The 20,000-nt window shown below is 44.2% G+C and overlaps 1 protein-coding gene across 1 annotated transcript in view; it reads right to left on the bottom strand.

Moving 5' to 3' along the window:
• The window catches only part of RNASEK (ribonuclease K), a 149,074-nt gene that overhangs the window by 41,005 nt on the left and 88,069 nt on the right, over window positions 1-20,000 (bottom strand). The window contains 1 exon segment of the mRNA XM_044077150.1: window positions 18,733-18,812. Within this exon segment, the coding sequence (XP_043933085.1) occupies window positions 18,733-18,812 (80 nt within the window).

The following is a 20,000-nucleotide window of genomic DNA, read 5'->3' as shown; positions in this document are numbered from 1 at the left end:
GAAGCTTCTTTGTTCACCAGTGGGACTGTGGAGCTTTGAGCAGCCTATCTGTCCCTGGAGGAGTGATCTCAGCACAGAATCTTGTTGTTTATTGGCCGTTTTGGACCAATTCCTAGCTCTTTCAAGTCCCCTGTTTTAAAAACCCGCTTTAGCGCTGCTTTGCGCGATTTTGCGCATAGCAGTATCGGGCAGCGCCGCCTAAACAGGTTTAAACTATTACCGGCTCCACAGAGTCTGCTCTTCATGTTTTCCCTTGGAACTGATTTGTATCTTAAAGGAAGCACTCTATTTTCATTTTATAGCCTTTCACTTGCACTTAGAAGAAATTTTAAAGCACTAAAACCTCTCTTATACTCTTCTAAATACTTAACTGATCCTCCTAGATCAGTCAAAAGTAGTAATTATTAATATCCTGACATGTTCAAAGGTCAGTTTCATGTGTACTCTCCAGTCCAGCTGGTGAATATGGGAATCTTAAGGCAATGTTACAACTGCCTTATGTACACAGACAACCCTCTCCTCCTTCCAACAAACTCAAATATATGTGAGAAGTGCAACTATATTGCCAAACTGGAGGCTGAGCTCTCTCGACCCACGGCTGGCACAGTCAATCAGGAAAAGAAGGTAACCACACATACCACAAATCCCGTCTCACAAAGACCTATAGCAACAACAAACCAAACACATAAACACACAAAAACATACTCTGAGGCTCTAAATAAAAATCTGTCAAAACAGCAGAGACCTCCAAAGAAGACACCCAAACAATGGCTACCCCACAACAATACCCACATATCACATAGTCCACAAAGTCAGTGTGCCACAAAGTCACATCTCTTAAGGCTAAACAACACACCTAATACACCTGTTATAGGTGAGTCTATAGTCAGACACACTGACGTCCCACTCACCAGGTTGAAGAAGGAGAAGGTCACTGTAAGCTGTTTGTCAGGTGCCAGGATCCGCCACATAACACACGCACTCAGGTTATGCCAAAGCAAGTACAAATATGACTCCGTTATTGTCCATGCTGGTGTGAATGGACCTCAGACGTGCCTCCCTGGACTACATGAAAAAAGACACAGGAGCTCTCTGATCATGCAGCCCAGGCTGGTATGACCCTGACCTTGAGCAGCATCTTACCCTCACCAAGAATGCCGCCACAGTATAAAAACAAAATAAGTTTTAACAATTGGCTGAAGTATTGGTGTCATTCAAAGGGGATCCAGTGTCTGTCATCCTGGGATGACATGCTCGAAAAGCCATATTGCTTCGCCAGGGACGGCTTGCACTTGTCACCCCTGGGCTTTCGAATACTGGCTAAGGCTCTTGCCACTCCCATAGTGCCTTTTTTAGGCAAGGCTCAAAAGACAAACCCACCTCCATAGACAATACAAGGAAAAAGAAACTAAGGGTTATGCTGCTCAACGCCAGAAGTCTAAACCTCAAAATGCAAGCACTCGAGACTCTCCTCAGTATGGAGAACATCGATGTCTGTGCAGTAACAGAAACCTGGTTCAAGGCTCCTGAAAGCACCCCAGCACTACCAGGTTATACTTCATACCATGCTTTTCGGCCACAAAACTCGGACCGAACCACAAAAGGAGGGGGAGTATCCATATACATCAAAAATACCCACACCTCCAGGTTTAGTAGCACTGCACAAAGCAACGGAAACCATCCATGTGCAACTAACAGTGGGCAAAACTGCCTTTCAGTTTATAGCCTGCTACAGACCACTCTCCCAAATTCAGGAATCCCACTCGGCCTTCCTGAGAACACTGGAGAACATGAAGGTCTCTCCAAACACCATTTTATTGGGTGACTTCAACTACCCAAACATTGACTGGGTAAACTACTCAAGCCCACAGACCCTCGCCCAACGGTTCCTAGAATTTATAAACTCAAATGTTATGGAACAACTGGTCACCACCCCCACAAGAGGGGAAAACATTTTGGACCTGGTCATCACAAAAGTACAGTTTTGTACCTACCATAAATGTAGATGTTCGAGTGCTAATACAGCTGCAGTCATAACAGATGGGTTCTCCTGCCGTCAGGCGGGTCCTCGGTCGGCCGAATTCCAAAGTCTAGGTCCGGCGTCGGTGGTCATCGCTTCTTCCCTGACGTCAGTGCGACAGGGGTATAAAGGAACCAGCCGACGCCATTTTCTTCAGTTTTTCTTGCCCCAGATGCCAGGTGCCCCCAGAAGGAAGGAAATACATAAATTTGTGTAATAAAGCAATGCAATATAATCAAAATACAGTAGTTGCAAGCAAATACACCATAAATGAATACCCCAATCAGGTTGTATGAGGAGGCGTTAGCCAGTAGGCCTGTCCCAAGAGGGGAAGGAGGAAGGGAAACCTGGACTGCAGCTGTATTAGCACTCGAACATCTACATTTATGGTAGGTACAAAACTGTACTATGTTGATCGTGCATACAGCTGCAGTCATAACAGATGGGTAGAATCCCAAAGCTAAGAAAGGGGTGGTAGGCACTAGGTGGAACTAGGAGGAGCCAGGATGCCCTGCAAGACTGCAGTGGCAAAGCCTGCTCTACTTTTGGAGTATAATGGTAGGTGGTAGTGCTTGGAGAAGGTATGCACAGAACTCCAAGTGGCTGCTTCCAAAATATCTTTGGTAGGAACTCCTCCGAGGAAAGCTGCAGAGGTAGCTGTGGCCCTTGTGGAGTGAGATCTGATGCCTGTAGGTACAGTTTTGCCATGAAAAGAATAGCAAAAGCGTATGCAGTGGGCTATCCATTTTGAGATTGTCTGTTTGGAAATTGGCTTTCCTTGAGCTCCTATAGCATAGGACACAAAGAGCTGTTCTGATTTTCAGAAAGGCTTTGTTCTGTCCAAATAATAACACAGTTGTCTGTGGATGTCCAAGGAATGTAGTAATCTCTCCCCTTTGTTTTGAGGATTAGGATAAAAGGTAGGTAAGTGTATGGCCTGATTCAAAGCTACCCTGGATACCACTTTTGGCATAAAAGACGGGTTGGTTCATAAGGAAACTCTGTCCTGATGGAAGATGATAAAAGGCTGCACAGCCATGAGAGCTTGTAGTTCTGAAACTCTACGAGCTGAGGTAATAGCCAGAAGGAAAGCTGTTTTCCAGGACAAATATTGCAAATCTGATGAGGCAGCTAGCTCAAAAGGAGGCAAGGTCAGTTTTCCAGAATGAAATTGAGATCCCAAGCAGGTATTGGTCGTTTCCTTGGGGGTTTTAGATTCTTAGCCCCTCTGAGGAACTGTCTTAAGAGAGGGTGAGAGAATAAGGGTGGATCAGTGTTGTATTCTGCAGAAATGGCTGAGGCATGGATTTTGATGGAGGAGAATGAAAGTCCACTGCTTAGCAGCTCAGCTAGATACTGTAGTATTTGAGGTAAATTCAGTTTTCCAGGATCCTGGCCCTTTTTCTCATTCCAGACACAAAACAGTTTCCATTTTGCGGAGTAAGCTTTTCTAGTTGACGGCCTTCTGGCCTCCAAAATGACATCCTGCACCTCCTTGGAGAGTAGGGTCTGTTGTGATGCTAAGGAATCTTCCATGCGGCTAGATTGAGTGTTTTTAGCTGGCTGTGAAGAGTTTTGAAGCTGTGCCGAGTTAGGAGAAGAGGCATTAGAGGCAGGGCCCATGGTGGGGAATGCGTCAGGCTCCTCAGGAGTGGGTACCAGTGTTGTCTTGGCCAGTCTGGAGCAATGAGAATCATCTTTGGTCTGTCTGCTCTGGTTTTCAATAGAACTTTGGGCAGCAGAGGAAGAGGTGGGAAGGCATAAACTGTCATTGATGTCCAGCTGAAAGAGAGCGTCCACTCTCCAGGCCTTTGGATGGAAAATCCTTGAGCAGAAGTTTGTCAATTGGTGATTTTTGTGGGAGGCAAAGAGATCTATGTCTGGCCTTCCCCATGCTTGGATTATCTCTGTAAAAACTTTTGGATGCAACTTCCATTCGTGTGGATCTGTCATATTTCTGCTTAGGTTGTCTGCCAGCGTGTTTTCCTTGCCTGGCAAGAACTGTGCTTGTAGTTCGATTTGTAAGTCCACGGCCATGTTCTAAAGTGACATGGCTAGTCTGCATAGGGGGTATTAATGTGTTCCTTCCTGTTTGTTTATGTACCACATAACTGTGGTGTTGTCCATTCTTATCAATAGTTGACCTAGTTGCAGAAGGTCTTTGAAAGCTATAATAGTATTTATTACTGCTAGCATTTCCTATTGATTGATGTGAAGGTGCTTTTCTTTTTGGGACCATTTGCCTGAATGCACCGATCTGTCATGTGCGCCCCCCAGGCATAGTCCGAGGCGTCTGTTGTGATGACTTGATTTGCTTGAGGCTTGCCGAATGGAAAACCAGTGTTTGTTTGGCATGCTTGAGCCCATCACAGAAATTCCTTTTGAAGACATGGAATTAGTGGCATTATTGTTTCCAAACTGTGGCTGTGTTGAGACCATAGGTTTTTCAGGTACCATTGAAGTTTCCTCATATGCAGCTTTGCACATGGGATTAGTAAGATGCAAGATGCCATGAATCCCAGAGCCTGCAGGATTTTCCTTGCAGTCAGCCTGGTGCAATTTGCTCGTGCTCTGAAGTATTGAGTTAGTTGCCCCTGCTTCTCTGGCGTGAGGTAGGCCATCTGGGTGTTTGTGTCCAAGTTGGCACCTAGGAAAATTATTTTCCGAGAGGGTATTAGCCTTGATTTCTTTTTGTTGACTGTGTATCCCAGAGAGTTCAACAACATTATTACATAAGCCAGATGTTTCAGAAGAATGTGCTTGCTGTCCGCTTGGATCAGGCAGTCATCCAAATAGGGGTATATTTGTATCCCTTGAAGTCTGCAGTAGGCAATTACTGATGCCAGGCATTTCGTGAATACGCTGGGCGCAGTAGATAAGCCAAAGGGCAATGCAGAGAATTGATAGCGGGTTGAACCTGCAAGAAATCTGAGGTATCTTCTGCAATTTTGTCTGACTGGGACATGCAGGTATGCCTCCTTGAGGTCCAATGTTACCAGCTAAGACTCCTTGCCCAGCATGGGAAGAAGCTGCTGTAGAGAGAGCATCTTGAATTTTGGTACGAGTAGAAATGTGTTTAGGATGGATAGGTCCAAAATAGGTCTCCAATCTTTTCCCTTCCTTGGTACTAGGAGTAGTCCGGAATAAAAACCTTGACCTTGTTCGTGCGTAGGTACCTCTTGAATAGCTTTCATGTCTATGAGATCTGTAATTTGCCTTTGTGCCTCTGCCCTTTGATTGTGTGGCAAGTTTGACATGCCTCTCATTTTTGGAAGGGTGTGAAAATGGAATCTGTAGCCTCTGTTTATAATGTCCAGGATCCATTTGTCTTTTGTGACAACATGCCAATTTTTTGAAAATAATGCCAGTTTTCCTCCTAAGGGTGCTGCCATTTGAGTCTTGCTTGGCATGCAAAGGGGAAAGTCATTGGGCTTGCTTTCTGAATGGTTGCGAGTTATCCTCACCACCTCTTTGTGTAGGAGCTTGCCATTGTCTGCCTCTAAACGATCCTTGGGATTGTCCTCTGCCCCTCGGGTGCCTGTATCTACCTCTTTGGGGTCTGTCCGTGGCTGGAAAGGACCAATTTTTGGAAGGCCAATTTCTACTGAAGCGTGGGGGTTGTACCTGTAGAAAATCTTTCACAGTTTGCATTGATTTAGCCTTTTCCTCCATTTTCCTTAATACCTCCTCAGCATTAGCACCAAATAATACATCCTTTTGTAGAAGGGCATCTAGTAATTTAGCTTTGACATGATCTGGCAAGGTTTGTTCCTTGAGCCAGGCATGTCTACGTATGACTGATCCTGTAACAGCAGCTCTACATGAGGCCTCTAGAGCATCAAAACCACATTGTAAGGTATGCTTACCCACTTGTTCTGCACTATGCATCAAATCCTGCAACTCCTTCAAGTCTGGTTGTTCAGGTTGTGACATTTTACTTTTCAATTGTGATAACAAAAACTGTTGGTATTTTAGCATATGGAACTGACAGTTTAAGGCCCTCATGGTTAAGGTAGCCGAGGTATATACCTTTTTACCTCACCTTTCTAAGGATCTGGAATCTCTCTCGGAAGGTAATGGATTTTTAGCAGTGGAGGCCTTAATTCCCTTGGAGCCCTGTGAGATGGTTTCTGGGTCAGCAGCATGGCTTTTGTATAGAAATTGGTGTGAGTCAGGAACCCTGTAGTATCTGTCAGGCTTGACTGGGGCTGGAGGTAGAGAATCCGGGTTAAGGCAGGCCTCTGAGTACACATCATCTAGTATGTCCAAGACAGGAGGTATAGCCAGAGGCCTGTGCTGAGGTAGCAAGAGAAATTCCCTAAGCCTTTTCTTGGAATCTGAATAATCTTGGCCTTCCCAGTGGAAGTGTTCTCTTAAGGTATACAAAGTTTCCCCAAATGAGTAATCCTCTGGGGGGATACAGAGGGAATGGACTCCTCTGCATCAGAGTCTTCAAAAGGGGAGTAAGAATGTTCCTGATCATCAGAGTGCTCTGAAATAATGGAGCCCTGATCAGAGGAGGGGGATTCTTCCTCCACTCTGGGCCTTTTGTCTGGGGGGGGGGGGCTGAGAACCCCTGATAAGAGTAATTAAATCCTCAGCCATTTTAAGCATCTGTTTTTTTAGGCATGGGGCCTGGAGATGGGCCCTGTGTAGCTTGTCTCTTAGAATGCATGGCTGCTTTAGACTTAGTGAAAGCAAAGAAGAGGAAGGTCTGAAGACACCTTGAGAGGAGGTAGACCTGTCCACATTCTGAGATTCAACGCCAAGAGTGGCTTCGGTATCTGTAGTCGGGGTGTGGGCCGAGGAGCCTGCGACCTCGGGCACAGGAGACACCGCCAATGAAGTGACGTCGGTAGTCAGGGGCTGCGTAGGTGCCTCGCTGAGAACCGGACCACGTGTAGTCGGCTTTGGCGTGGTGTCGGTAGAGGCCGCGGACCTCGTGTGTCGGTCCTTATCTTTTGCCAAAATAATGCTGGGCGAACTCTGCCCGATGCTTAATGGTGCGTTTGTTGAATGTAGCACAAAAGCGACAGACTGATACGTCGTGGTCTGGGCCTAAAGGTACAGTTTTGCACCTACCATAAATGTAGATGTTCGATAGGTATGCATCTGCAGTCATCACATATGGGTTGTCCTGCCTCAGGCAGCCCTTCGGTCGGCCGGATTCCAAAGTCTGGGTCCGGCGTCGGCTGATGTCGCCTCCTCCCCGACGTCAGAGCGCCTGGGGTATAAAAGTGCCAGCCGACGCCATCTTCCTCAGTTTTTCTTGCCCCAGATGCCAGGTGCCCTCTAGGAAGGCTAAATTTGGAGAAATGCAATAAAAATCCAAACATCTGCAAAAATATAGAACATATATATATATATATATATATATATATATATATATATATAAATAAAAAACAAATACACCATAATAGATCCCCCCCAGCTAGCTAATAGAGGGGTAAGCACCCTAGGAATACCACAGAGGGGAAGGAGGGAGGGTAAACCTGACTGCAGATGCATACCTATCGGACATCTACATTTATGGTAGGTACAAAACTGTACTATGTCCTTCAAGGATGCATCTGCAGTCATCACATATGGGTAGAATACCATAGCCAATCTGGGGGTGGAGGAACTAGGAAAAGGATGGTGTAGCTAAGATACCCTGCAGGACAGCCGTAGCAAAGCCTGCTCTGGATCTGGAATATAAAGGTAAATTGTAATGCTTGGCAAATGTATGCACGGAGCTCCATGTGGCAGCTTCTAAAATGTCCTTTGTAGCCACCCCTCTTAAGAAGGCTGTGGAGGTGGCTGTGGCTCTCGTAGAATGAGGTCTAATATTAGCTGGTACAGTCTTAACATGAAATGAGTAACAAAAGCGAATGCAATTTCCTATCCATTTAGAAATAGTCTGTTTGGAAATTGCTTTTCCTCGAGTACCAGCAGCATATGCTACTAGCAGCTGGTCAGCTTTTCTGAAACCTTTAGTTCTGTCCAAGTAGTAGCGCAACTGCCTGTGAATGTCCAGGGTGTGTAACAGTTTCTCCCCTTTGTTTTGTGGATTAGGGAAGAAGGTAGGCAAGTGAATGGCTTGATTCAATGAAACCCTGGATACCACCTTTGGCATAAAGGTAGGATTAGTTCTTAATGAAACTCTGTCCTGGTGAAAAATAATGAATGGCTGCACTGCCACCAGGGCCTGCAATTCTGAAACCCTTCTTGCTGAGGTTATTGCCAGAAGGAAGGCAGTCTTCCATGAAAGGTACTGTAGATCTGCAGATGCTGCTGGTTCAGACGGAGGCAGTGTTAATTTTTCCAACACGAAGTTAAGGTCCCATGCAGGAAGAGGTGGTTTCCGAGGAGGTTTGATGTTTTTGATTCCTCTTAGAAACTGTCTTAGGAGAGGATGAGAAAAGACAGGTGGATCAGTGTTATACTCTGCTGAAATTGCTGAAGCATGAATCTTAATAGAAGAGTAAGACAGACCATTGTGGAACAGTTCTGCCAAATATTCAAGGATATGAGCCATGTTCATCACTGTCGCATCTAGGCCCTTTGTGGTGTTCCAGATGTGAAATCTTTTCCATTTTGCTGAATATGCCTTTCTTGTGGAAGGGCGGCGAGCTTCCATAATGATATCCTTCACTCTCTGAGATATCTTATCCTGAGAGTCAAGGTATTCTCCACGCTGTTAGTTGCAATGTTTTGAGGTTGGAATGTAGAGTTTGGTATCTGTGCTGTGTCAGTAGAAGTGGCCATAGAGGCAGAGGCCATGGTTTCGTACGTGACATGCTTCTCAGCAGTGGGTACCAGTGCTGTCTTGGCCAGTCCGGAGCTATCAGAATCACTTTTGGCTGCTCTGTCCTGATCTTCAGTAACACCTTGGTCATTAATGGGATAGGAGGAAATGCATACACTGTCAGATTTCTCCAGCTGAAAGAGAGGGCATCCACTTTCCACGCTTGTGGGTGGTATGTCCTTGAGCAGAATTTCTTCAGTTGAGGATTGTGGGGGGATGCAAATAGATCTATGTCCAGGCTCCCCCAAGATTGTGTTATCTGTTGGAAGATGTCTGGGTGCAGCATCCATTCGTGTGAATCCATGATATTCCTGCTTAAGCTGTCCGCCAGTGTATTGTCTTTCCCTGGCACAAACTGAGCTTGCAGCTGTATATTGAGTTTCAAGGAAAGATCCCATAGATTCATTGCTAGTCTGCAAAGAGGGTAGGAATGGGTACCTCCTTGCTTATGTACCACATAACTGTGGTGTTGTCCGTCCTTATTAGTAGGTGGCCTTGATGCAGAAAGATTTTGAAGGCCTCGATTGCATGTATCACTGCTAGCATTTCTTTTTGATTTATGTGCATGCGCAGCTCCTTTCGTGACCACTGTCCTTGGATACCTCTGCCCTCCATGTGTGCTCCCCAACCTAGGTCTGAAGCGTCTGTTGTAATAGTTTGGGAGGTTTTTGGCTTTGTGAAGGGCATCCCCTTGTTGGAGTGGCTGGCCTGAGCCCACCATAGAAATTCCTTGTGAAGGCATGGAATGAGTGGGATTAACGTTTCCAAACTGTGACTGTGCTGAGTCCATAAACTCCTTAGGTACCACTGTAGCTTCCTCATATGAAGCCTTGCTTGTGGAATCAAAGGAATACAGGATGCCATGTAACCCAGGGCCTGCAGGATTTTCCTTGCAGTCAGCTGAGTTTGCCTTGTCAGATTCTTGAAATAATCCGGTAGCTGTCTGTTTTTCTTCTGTGAGATAAGCCATTTGGGTGGTTGTATCTAGATCCGCACCCAGAAAAGTTATTCTTTGGGATGGAACAAGTCTTGATTTGTGCATGTTGACTGTATATCCCAAGGCCTGTAGAAGATTGATGGCATACTTTAAGTCCTTTATCAAAGTTTGTTGGTTGTCCGCTTGTATAAGACAGTCGTCCAGATATGGGTATATCTGAATCCCCTGAAGTCTGCAGTGTGCTATTACTGATGCCAGGCATTTCGTGAATACTCTGGGCGCTGTAGATAAGCCAAAGGGCAATGCTGAGAATTGATAATGCTCTGACCCTGCAAGAAATCTGAGGTGTCTTCTGCAACTTTGTCTGATAGGGACATGCAGGTATGCCTCCTTGTGGTCTAGAGTCACCAGCCAAGACCCCTTGCCCAGCATGGGAAGGAGTTGCTGTAGAGTCAGCATTTTGAATTTTGGCACAATGAGATAAGTGTTCAGTGCGGACAAGTCGAGAATAGGTCTCCATTGATGCTCTTTTCTTGGAACAAGGAATAGTCTGGAGTAAAATCCTTGGCCTTGTTCTGAAATAGGCACTTTTTCCATGGCTTTCATTTGTAGCAAGTTTGAGATTTGTTTCAAAGCCTCTGCCCTTTGATTTGGTGGCAGACCTGGCATGCCTTTTCTTTTTAGCAATGTGTGGAAATGGAACCTGTATCCGTTGTCTATTATTTGGAGTGTCCATTTGTCTCTTGTAATGTTGTGGCAATTTTTTGAGAATAAAGAAAGCTTTCCGCCCAAAGGTGCTTCTAATTGAGCCCTGGTTGGCAGAATCAAAGCAAAGTCATTGAGTCTGTCCTTGTGCAGTAGTTGCAGGTCCTGAACTGCCTGTCTGGATTGGAGGTTGCCATTGACGGCCTCTGTAGGAGCCCCTAGCTTGCCCTCTACCTCTGGCACGTCTGTTCCTGCCCCTTTGAAATCTTTGTGTGTCCGGAAAGGACCAATTCTTGGAAGGCCAATTTCTACTGAATCTAGGCGGTTGGACTTGAAGAAAATCCTAAACTGCTTGTACAGATTTTGCCTTTTCCTCAACTTTCTTTAGGACTTCTTGAGCAGTGGAACCAAATAACTTTTGCTTTTCCAGTGGAGCATCCAAAAGCTTAGCTTTAACATGGTCTGGCAAAGATTGTTCCTTCAGCCAAGCATGCCTACGTATGACAACACCAGTCATTGCTGACCTACATGAAGCTTCCAATGCATCATACCCACACTGCAAAAAATGGTTACTAACCTGCTGTGAGTTATGTACCATATCCTGAAAGGATTTACGGTCTAGGGGTTCAGTAGAAGACAGTTTCTTATGCATTTCTTCTAACAAATACTCTTGGTACTGTATCATATGAAATTGACAATTTAATGCCCTCATAGCAAGAGTGGCAGAAGTATATACTTTTTTACCCCATCTCTCTAATGCCCTGGACTCCTTTGCAGAGGGAATGGGTTCTTAGTAGTAACAGCTGCAACCCCTTTAGGGCCCTGTGAAATGGTTTCAGGATCAGCAGAGTGGGCCTTGTAAAGAAAATTGTGTGTGTCCGGGACCGTGTAATACCTATCGGGCTTAACAGGGGCCAGAGGCAGAGTGTCAGGGGTCATACTAGAGTCAGAATACACATCATCAATGACATTTAAAACAGGAGGAATAGCCAAAGGTCTATGTTGAGGTAAATGAAGAAAAGTTCTTAGTCTTTTCCTGGAATCAGAATATTCCTGGCCCTGCCATTTGAAATGCTCTCTCATAGTGTGGAGGGTCTCCCCAAAGGAAAGCTCTTCAGGAGGGGAGGCCGAGGGAATAGACTCCTCTGCATCCGAATCCTCGTAGGCCGAATAAGCCTCCTCCTGGTAGTCAGAGTGATCCGAGCCCACAGAGGCCTCCTCTGAGGAAAGGGGATCAATAGGATCCACCCTGGGCCTTTTGTCTAGAGGAGGTTAGGAGCCCCTGTCCGGATGGGGCTGAGAACCCCTGATTAAAGAGATAAGGTCCTCTGCTAAGGTAAGAAACTGTGAACTAGAAGAGGGTCCCTGAGGAATAACCCTGGGAGGCATGGCTTTAGTGTGTTTTGCAGCTTTAGCCCTGGTGAAGGCCTTAATGGACATGGATGCAGGAGGCCTGGCTGCACCACGTGCTGGTGTAGCTTTGTCTAAAGGTATGGTGTCGGAGGATTCCAATACACCAGTTTCTGAAGGCAATTCTGTAACCGAATCGGTAGGAGCCTCCGGGGCCGAGGCTGTCGGTTGTATTGTTTCAGGGTTCGGAAGTTCCAAGGACTTGGTATCAGCCGAGACAGAGACACTCGCGGTAGGCCTAGCCGCGGTTTCAGCTGAAACCGTGGTCCGCGTGTGTTGGTCCTTGTCTTTCCGTTTTTTAATTAAATGAGATGTTGGGGTTTCCGACAGCATTTTGTATGAAAAACTAGCCCCAAAAAACTCTTCTGCGAACTCCGACCAATGTCTAAGAGTGCGTCGGTTGAAGGAAGCGCAGGCAGAGCAGGCCGAGACGTCGTGGTCTGGGCCTAAGCAGGGAAGACAGTAAGAGTGGAAATCCTTATGAGGTATTTATTTCCCACAAGTTAAATAATTATTAACTTTATCTGACATCGGCTGAGGCAAGAAAGAGTCCCTAACGGGGTACTTAGCTTTTGAAGTCTTCGGATAGCGAATTTATATGAGCTGGCCGACCGGCACTTGTGAACAGCTTCTGCTTCGGGCACCACGCGGCAAGAAAGACTGAGGAAGATGGCGTCGGCTGACGCTTTTATACCCTAGGCACTCTGACGTCGGGGAGGAGGCGACATCAGCCGACACCGGACCCAGACTTTGGAATCCGGCCGACCGAAGGGCTGCCTGAGGCAGGACAACCCATATGTGATGACTGCAGATGCATCCTTGAAGGACATCAAGGAATACAGAGGGAATGGAAATCCTTATGTGGTATTTGCTTCCCACATGAAATACAATTATTAACTTTGTCTGACATCGGTCTGACTTCCCTTCTTCAGGTCTGAGGAAGGGAAGTCATTGAATTTCCCGAAAGCGCTCACCTAATAAAGTGTCTGTTTGTTCTGCCTGAAGCAACTAGTCCTGGTTTTCATTTATTCAGTTTAGTGTGTTTACATCGTGCCTTTGTCTGTTTATGGAGCATATCATCATGGAACTCAAACAATGACATTGGAAACCTTCAGACACTGGATCCTACCTAATTTGGCTTTGTTAAAGGCAGATCTTGCCTCTTGAACCTGGTCGACTTTTTTGAAACAGTTACCAGGGCCATAGACGAAGGGAAAATAGTCCACACAGCTTACCTGGACCTCGCAAAAGCCTTCGACACAATACCCCATTCAGGAATCATAAATAAGCTCACTAGCTTAAATATCAACCCCTATGTCACAAAATGGGTTGCGAACTGGCTCAGGAATAGAACCCACATGGTCATAATTGCAGGTGCCTTGTCTGACTCTAAACCAGTCACAAGTGGAGTCCCACAAGGTTCAGCCCTGGGACCTCTCTTGTTCGGTATTTATTTCTCTGAGGTAAAGGCAAACACGGGAGGACTATGGCTGACCAAGTTCACAGATGACTGCAAACTGGGTGCCATTATAGGCTCTCCGGCTGACATAAGCATCCTCCAAAAGGGTCTCACAGACAGATAACTGGTGCCAAAGCCATGGCCTAAAGCTAAATGCTAAAAAATGCATAGTCATCCCCTTTGGGAAAAACAAAGTGCCCACAGACTACCACATAGGAGGTAATCCATTAAGTACAGAGGAAGTAATTAGGGATTTGGGGACCCAAATAGATAGTAATCTCTCCTTTGACAATCACATTGCCAAAGTGGTTAGAAAGACCTTCTATATAGCCCACCTCATCACGAAAGGTTTCACATCTAGATCAAGAGAGGTCTTTGTGCCACTCTATTCATCACTCATCAGGCCCATAATTGAATACAATGCCCCACTTGGGATGCACCTTACCAGACACCTGCAGCAACTGGAAAGACCCCAAAAGTAACTCAAGAGGATCAAGGGACTCAAACAGATGCCATATGCAGTTAGGCTAAAGAAATTCCAGCTCTACGCAGTTGCTTACCGCCTACTCAGAGGCGATCTGTGCCCGACATATAAAGCCATGTCCAACCCAGAATTAATGGACATGCTCCACCTCAAGAAATCCAAATCCCTTAGAGCTACACGCTCCAGACTTAAACCTCAGCACAGAAATAAATAGGACATGCTGGAGGGACAGATTCATATCCCAGAGACTCCTTTCACTCTGGGGCAAAATCCCAGTCCAGGTTAGGCAAAGCCCCTCACTGACCCTCTTCAAGAGGAATCTTGACGAGTGGATGGGAGATCGTAAGTATACCCCCGGGATCTCTTCTGAGTCCATGCTAGACAGAGGCACAATGAACTAACCATAAAGGGACTATATTCTGTGACCTACTATTCAAAGGCACAGTTTACAAATCTAAAAGGGTGGCGAAAGCCAAACACACTCTGGCTAGGCTTATAAATGCCCTAGGGCAGATAGCCTAGTATCAACCTATGAACCTCTTCTTCTTCTTCTTTCGGCTGCTCCCGTTAGGGGTCGCCACAGCAGATCAACTGTTTCCATTTCCTCCTGTCCTCTGCATCTTGCTCTGTCACACCAACCACCTGCATATCCTCTCTCACCACATCCATAAACCTTATCTTAGGCCTTCCTCTTTTCTGGTTACCTGGCAGCTTCATCCTTTTCCCCAATATACTCTGCATCCCTCCTCAGCACATGTCCAAATCAATGTAATCTTGCCTCTCTGGCTTTGTCTCCAAACCTTCCAACCTGGGCTGACCCTCTAATATACTTATTCCTAATCCTGTCCATCCTCGTCACACCCAGAGCAAATTTTGAAATATATTTATTTAGGTCACTGTGGCCCAGTAAGGACTTAACACCCTTTGACTTTTTGAGCAGCAAAAAGAACTTTTGAGTACGGATTCCCTACCCTCGTTTGGTATGGTAAGCCTATATAACAAATCTTGTCTGTAGAAGGTTGAAGATCTTGCTTGGTGCATTCTTTTGCTGGGATGGAACAGGATGTATAAGGGGGGGGGGGTAAATAAATATAACAGCTTCTGGATAGTATTATCAATTCACCCTTTCTTCTTGACTGTGATCCAAGTGGGGGTAAAGATGGCTTTCCAACTGTTTACACAGTCAAATACTTAAGCAAGTCCTCAAAATTATTGCTGTCCAGACAATAGAGCACTGTCCATGAGGTATGCCCAAAACCCTTAGCTTTGGACTTTGTTCCAAGCTGCCTCCTGCTAAGGCCATAACTGTGTACCACACAATGCGCAGTCCTGGCTCCTCAGCATCATGAAGATGTGCTCTGTGAACTCGAATTTCTCCTGTACAACACTGAGGTTGGGGGTTTGCTTGTTCATATTTTCTAGGAGCTCATGAACATCTTGTCCATAGACATGTTTTCCATAAAAAGAGGCATCTATTAAGTTCATCTTTGCATCCTCAGGGAAATTAAAGTTAACCATGTTGTGGACAGGCAAGTAGCTATGCCAGATCCCACACATTGGGCAGCGCCTTTTCTGCAAGATTGTAAAAGATTCAAAACCAGAAATCTGCTTTGGATACAGGAAGGTCCAGGTTTAGAAAAAGACTTCCTTTTAATGCCAGTCTGGCAATTCCTGAAGTACATGGTGCATTTCATCTGAGCAGTCCTTTTCTAAATACACTTCACTGTGTATACTTAAAATCCCAGCAAAGAGTCCAACAAAACTGTCCAGATAATAAAAACAATCTTGAACATAATACAAAAATTTGCTACCCCATCCACCTCTTCCCACACTACTACTTCACAAACAAGATTCAGCAATATGGATTATACACATAGATGGGAAAGAAAATTTAAATTTCTGTACAGAGACCTAATGAAACTATATTGTCCATCTTCACTGCTCCTCTCATTACATCATCTGCTGCAAGGTCGATGCCTTACCAAAGAACCTAAAACTTGTTCAAAAAATGCTAAACACTAAAAGCTGCTCTGCTATGTATAAAAATACCATGGCATTCTCATTTTTAAACTGCAAGAATAAGGCTCTTTCTAAAGCACACACACAGCTAACTGCAAGACTCTTATCACAGTTATTGGGCTAGTAGAGCTTCCCCAACCAGTAAGGTGGGGCTTTGAATTGTTAAGCAGTTGCAGCTTTCAATGTCATCTCTTTACCACCCCCTACAAAAGGCTTGCAAAAATCAGGTTGTAGAAAAGTGGGATAAATATTTTATCTATAGTACTGATACCTGGAATGCCAGAACAGAAGTGAAAATTAAGTGGACTTGCCAAAAAAAAAATAAAAATGAAGACTGCCCCAGACATGCCAAGCAAAAGCCCCCAAACAATGTTGCTACAGGGAATAAAATACAGCATGATCCACTCTCAGACTTTCACCTGAAATACTGTTTGTGATGCAGTTTGCTACACCTGTTCATAGTTCAAATTTGATTACATTCCATAGTCTTACTCAGAAAGAAATAACAATGAAGTGCAAACAAAGTCTGAACCCAAAGAATTTCAGACTGAAGATATGGAAGTTTAGTGAATGTTACAATTCTGACACACACACACACACACACACACACACACACACACACACACACACACACACACACACACACACACACAGAGTATGTCAGTATGCCAATATGTTGTCTAGTATTTAATGGTATACTGTCCATTAGTGTCTTGGGGTTGTAGCAGAGGATACAACAGAAGTCTGAAGCTGTGCAATTCACCCAAGCAGCATACAGTTATAGATGTTTATCTTCAAATCTGTTGAGATAAACCAGCATAATGAACTTGCTGTTATGTCATGTAGTATGGTTCATGTTTGAGGGTTCTACATGGGAACCATCCAAATACTGGAATTCTGAAACCAATCTGGAGGTGAAGATTATTCTCATCTCCAAACTACAGCAGCCAAGAAAGAAAGAAAGAATTGGGTGGGAAGGTGGCTGTGATGTCCCCTCTCTGGGCCAGTGATCAACGAGCCTCAATGCTCACCACTGACACTGGAGAGGGACATTCACTTGGAAAGAAAATGGATACACTCCGTATTTCCAGATGCAGCTCTCTGCATCAAGCACAATTTCCCTTAAGAGCACACAGGGAACACATGCAGCCTGGGTTTCTCTCTCTCCCCAGGTCCCCAATAAAGGTCCCCACTGGCACAGCTGCAGAGGTAAGTCCTCAGTTGAATGTCCAAGCCAAGTCCTCTATCACTCTCTCTCTGAAACCAGTGTTTTATGTCACTGCTCCAAGTAGCTGACACATATATGCACACACACACGGGAAAGGATGGCACTGGTTTACTAACTCTGCCCCCTTCTGCCCAGATTATACGGTAGTTACTGCCACCAGACACTCCCAAGCCAGCTACTCTAAGGCTCTTACAAGGGTACCCAATTATACTTAGTGAAATTATTAATACTAACAGTAGTTTGACCAATGCAATAAGGCTTTCAGGAGTGGCCAGAATAAAACAGCATGAAAATACTAAATATCAGTTTACAATAAACACCAGAGTTTCAATCACAGGAAATATTAAAAATAACACAAGTGGGCAGGTTCACACAGTTACAAAACACAATACTTAACTAATCTCACTACATTTTCCTGACTGATTTCAAGAGTACTATGCCCTGGTCACTTACTAGAGAAAGGCAAGATGATGTAGGCAAGTGCTCTTTCGATATTAGGTTACAAAAACAGACTGCCCCAATGCTTGTCTAACCTAGTATTAAACATTATTTTTAGTGATGGATTACAGAATGACATCACATACATCTGGTCCTTTGACTTCTGGTTACCATGCAACCTCACATTGTAGAAACTGCCAGGATTTAGCACCTAGGTGTCAATAATACACTCACACACACAGAGCCTTGCTACGATCTGCTGCAGCTCCTGGAAGTCATAAAACAATTTCAATCCTCCACCCTTCCAGAGTAGCAGTTAGTTCAACCCAGTGACAATGTACGTAGCTTTCCAGTACCAACTTTTTTGTCTCTAGCTGCATTGAGAACTGTAAGATACAATCTTTATGGCCTAAATTAATAATTTAATTTCTTAATATTTCTCAAAGTTAGTTGGCTGGAGCTGAGCTTAACCTCTTCTCTTGCAGTATTCTCTGTTACAATGTATGCATTTAATCAGTTACAATACAGTACAGTCTAATATACATGTATGTTTCTTTTCTGTCCAGCAGGGCACACTGTTGATACATTTTTTATATATAAAACACAAGCAACTTTACCAATAAATTTTTAAACAAGTATCTGTACAAATCAGTTTGATACACAATGACATACAATTCTTTACAAAATTCCAGCTAGCTGTGCTAGTATATGTTACACATCCACTGCCCTACTTCTCCTGGCATAGCTGACAGTACCTCACATCATCACAGCGGCAAATCAAATCCAACTAAGGCAATGGCCACTAAAACATTTATTTCAGACAGGACTTGGTGTTTTAGTCCTGGAATTCTTCAACTCGGCTTTTAACTACCGAGATCCACCACCCCCCCACTAAACACACACACCTTTTGTGGTTCAGGTATTGTAGTCAAAGTTGTGCGCTTCAGACACAGATCCCATATCGGAAGATAGATTTCGTGTGTCCTAAAAAATAAACTTCAGAAGCTACAAATTACTGTAATGCATATGCATATGTTTTCTACAAAATGCATATCAATCCACAGAGAGGAATGCTCCCTGCTACTTAAAATGTCATTTTTCATGGTCTCTCATAAACCAACTTTCACCACCATGCAGGAAAAGGTGGGATACCACATTTTTCCTCTGTTAATAATGGGCTCCTACTGAATAAGATCAAAAACATGGGACATGCTCTACAAAAAGAATGTAAAAAAAAGGACATACTCTTCAAAGACTTCTTCAGTGAAAGGAACATCTTCTATTAACACTGCTGAGTGAACGTTGAAGAAGATACCCATCAGCACCTAAAGTAAAAAAAAATGTCAAGTGAGACCAGACAAAAAAGTTTTCATATGCCCTTTTGACCTAAATGCCAAGTCACATCAATTCCAGCATAAAATAAAAAACATAATTTTCCACGTCAAAACTTTTTTTTTTTGGGGTGTGGGGGTGAAGCAGGTTATTTATAAATCAAGGAAAGTTAATAAAGATACTTACCATAATACTGAGTCTCTGAGACATAACCTCAAGCTACAAAACAAAATGGCCATTTCCTGGGTGCTAAAACAGGCCATCACCTCTTAGTCCAAACACAAACTCTGCCTCTGGGGCGGTTCTAGCACCATCAGTAGATAATTGCCTGAACCCTGTACTTCTTTTCTGGCATGCCCAAGTGGAACAAAATACCTACAGATTGAAAAGTAATGAGTCGTTAAAGCTATCAGAGAAGGGGGAAGTATTCCAGCAGCAAGACCATACATCATAACAGGTGCATCATTTTGTAATTTTCATGTACAAATGTATCTTAGTTTGGTATGCTCTGTCTGCAACATCAAAAAATTTCAGTAGAAAGGAAATATCATTTAAGAATGAAAAGCTTTAAAAACTATTTTAAACAAAAAGTACGGCAAAATGAAGTGTCTAAGTGTGGCAGTGTGAAGTTTTAACAGCTTTTAAAAGCTGTTTTACCTTCTGCTGTTTTTCTTTGCCAGCTGGCAGTGTCCCTAGTGTACACTTGGTCATAGCAAAGGTTTAAGCACCCACTAAGAGAGGTTAAGCATCCCCAAGTGATGTTACCATTGAGTGCCACACTAGGCAATTGTTAAGCATGTTTATCCCCCTCCCAATAAAATGGGGTGTAAATCTCTGCACTCTGTGCACTAGTAATAAAATAATCAATCCACAACTGTAGCCAGATGACAGCTAGCCAGATAGCAAACATTTCAAACTGTATTAAAGCCCCTTACACACATATGCAATAATCATACAACTCTGGGCAAATCACTGAGCCAGACTGTGTTCCCAGGTTGCTGAACAGGGGCACTTCTACCTAGCAACTAGGACATGGAGCAATAGTAAGTCAGCAAACTGCAAAATAAATAAATGTAAACCATGCAGAATGGCACCTTTCACAATGCATTGAACTGATTTTTTTTTATTGGGGCAGGAAGGCAAACTCCCTACATCCCTTCACATCTCGTATTTAAATAAGC

The sequence above is a fragment of the Protopterus annectens genome, chromosome 7.part0 (genome assembly GCF_019279795.1).
Source record: "Protopterus annectens isolate FY-2018-M chromosome 7.part0, PAN1.0, whole genome shotgun sequence".
Classification (NCBI taxonomy): Eukaryota; Metazoa; Chordata; order Ceratodontiformes; family Protopteridae; genus Protopterus; species Protopterus annectens.
Note: the sequence above shows the minus strand (reverse complement) of the source record. Positions and strands in the feature narration are given on the sequence as shown.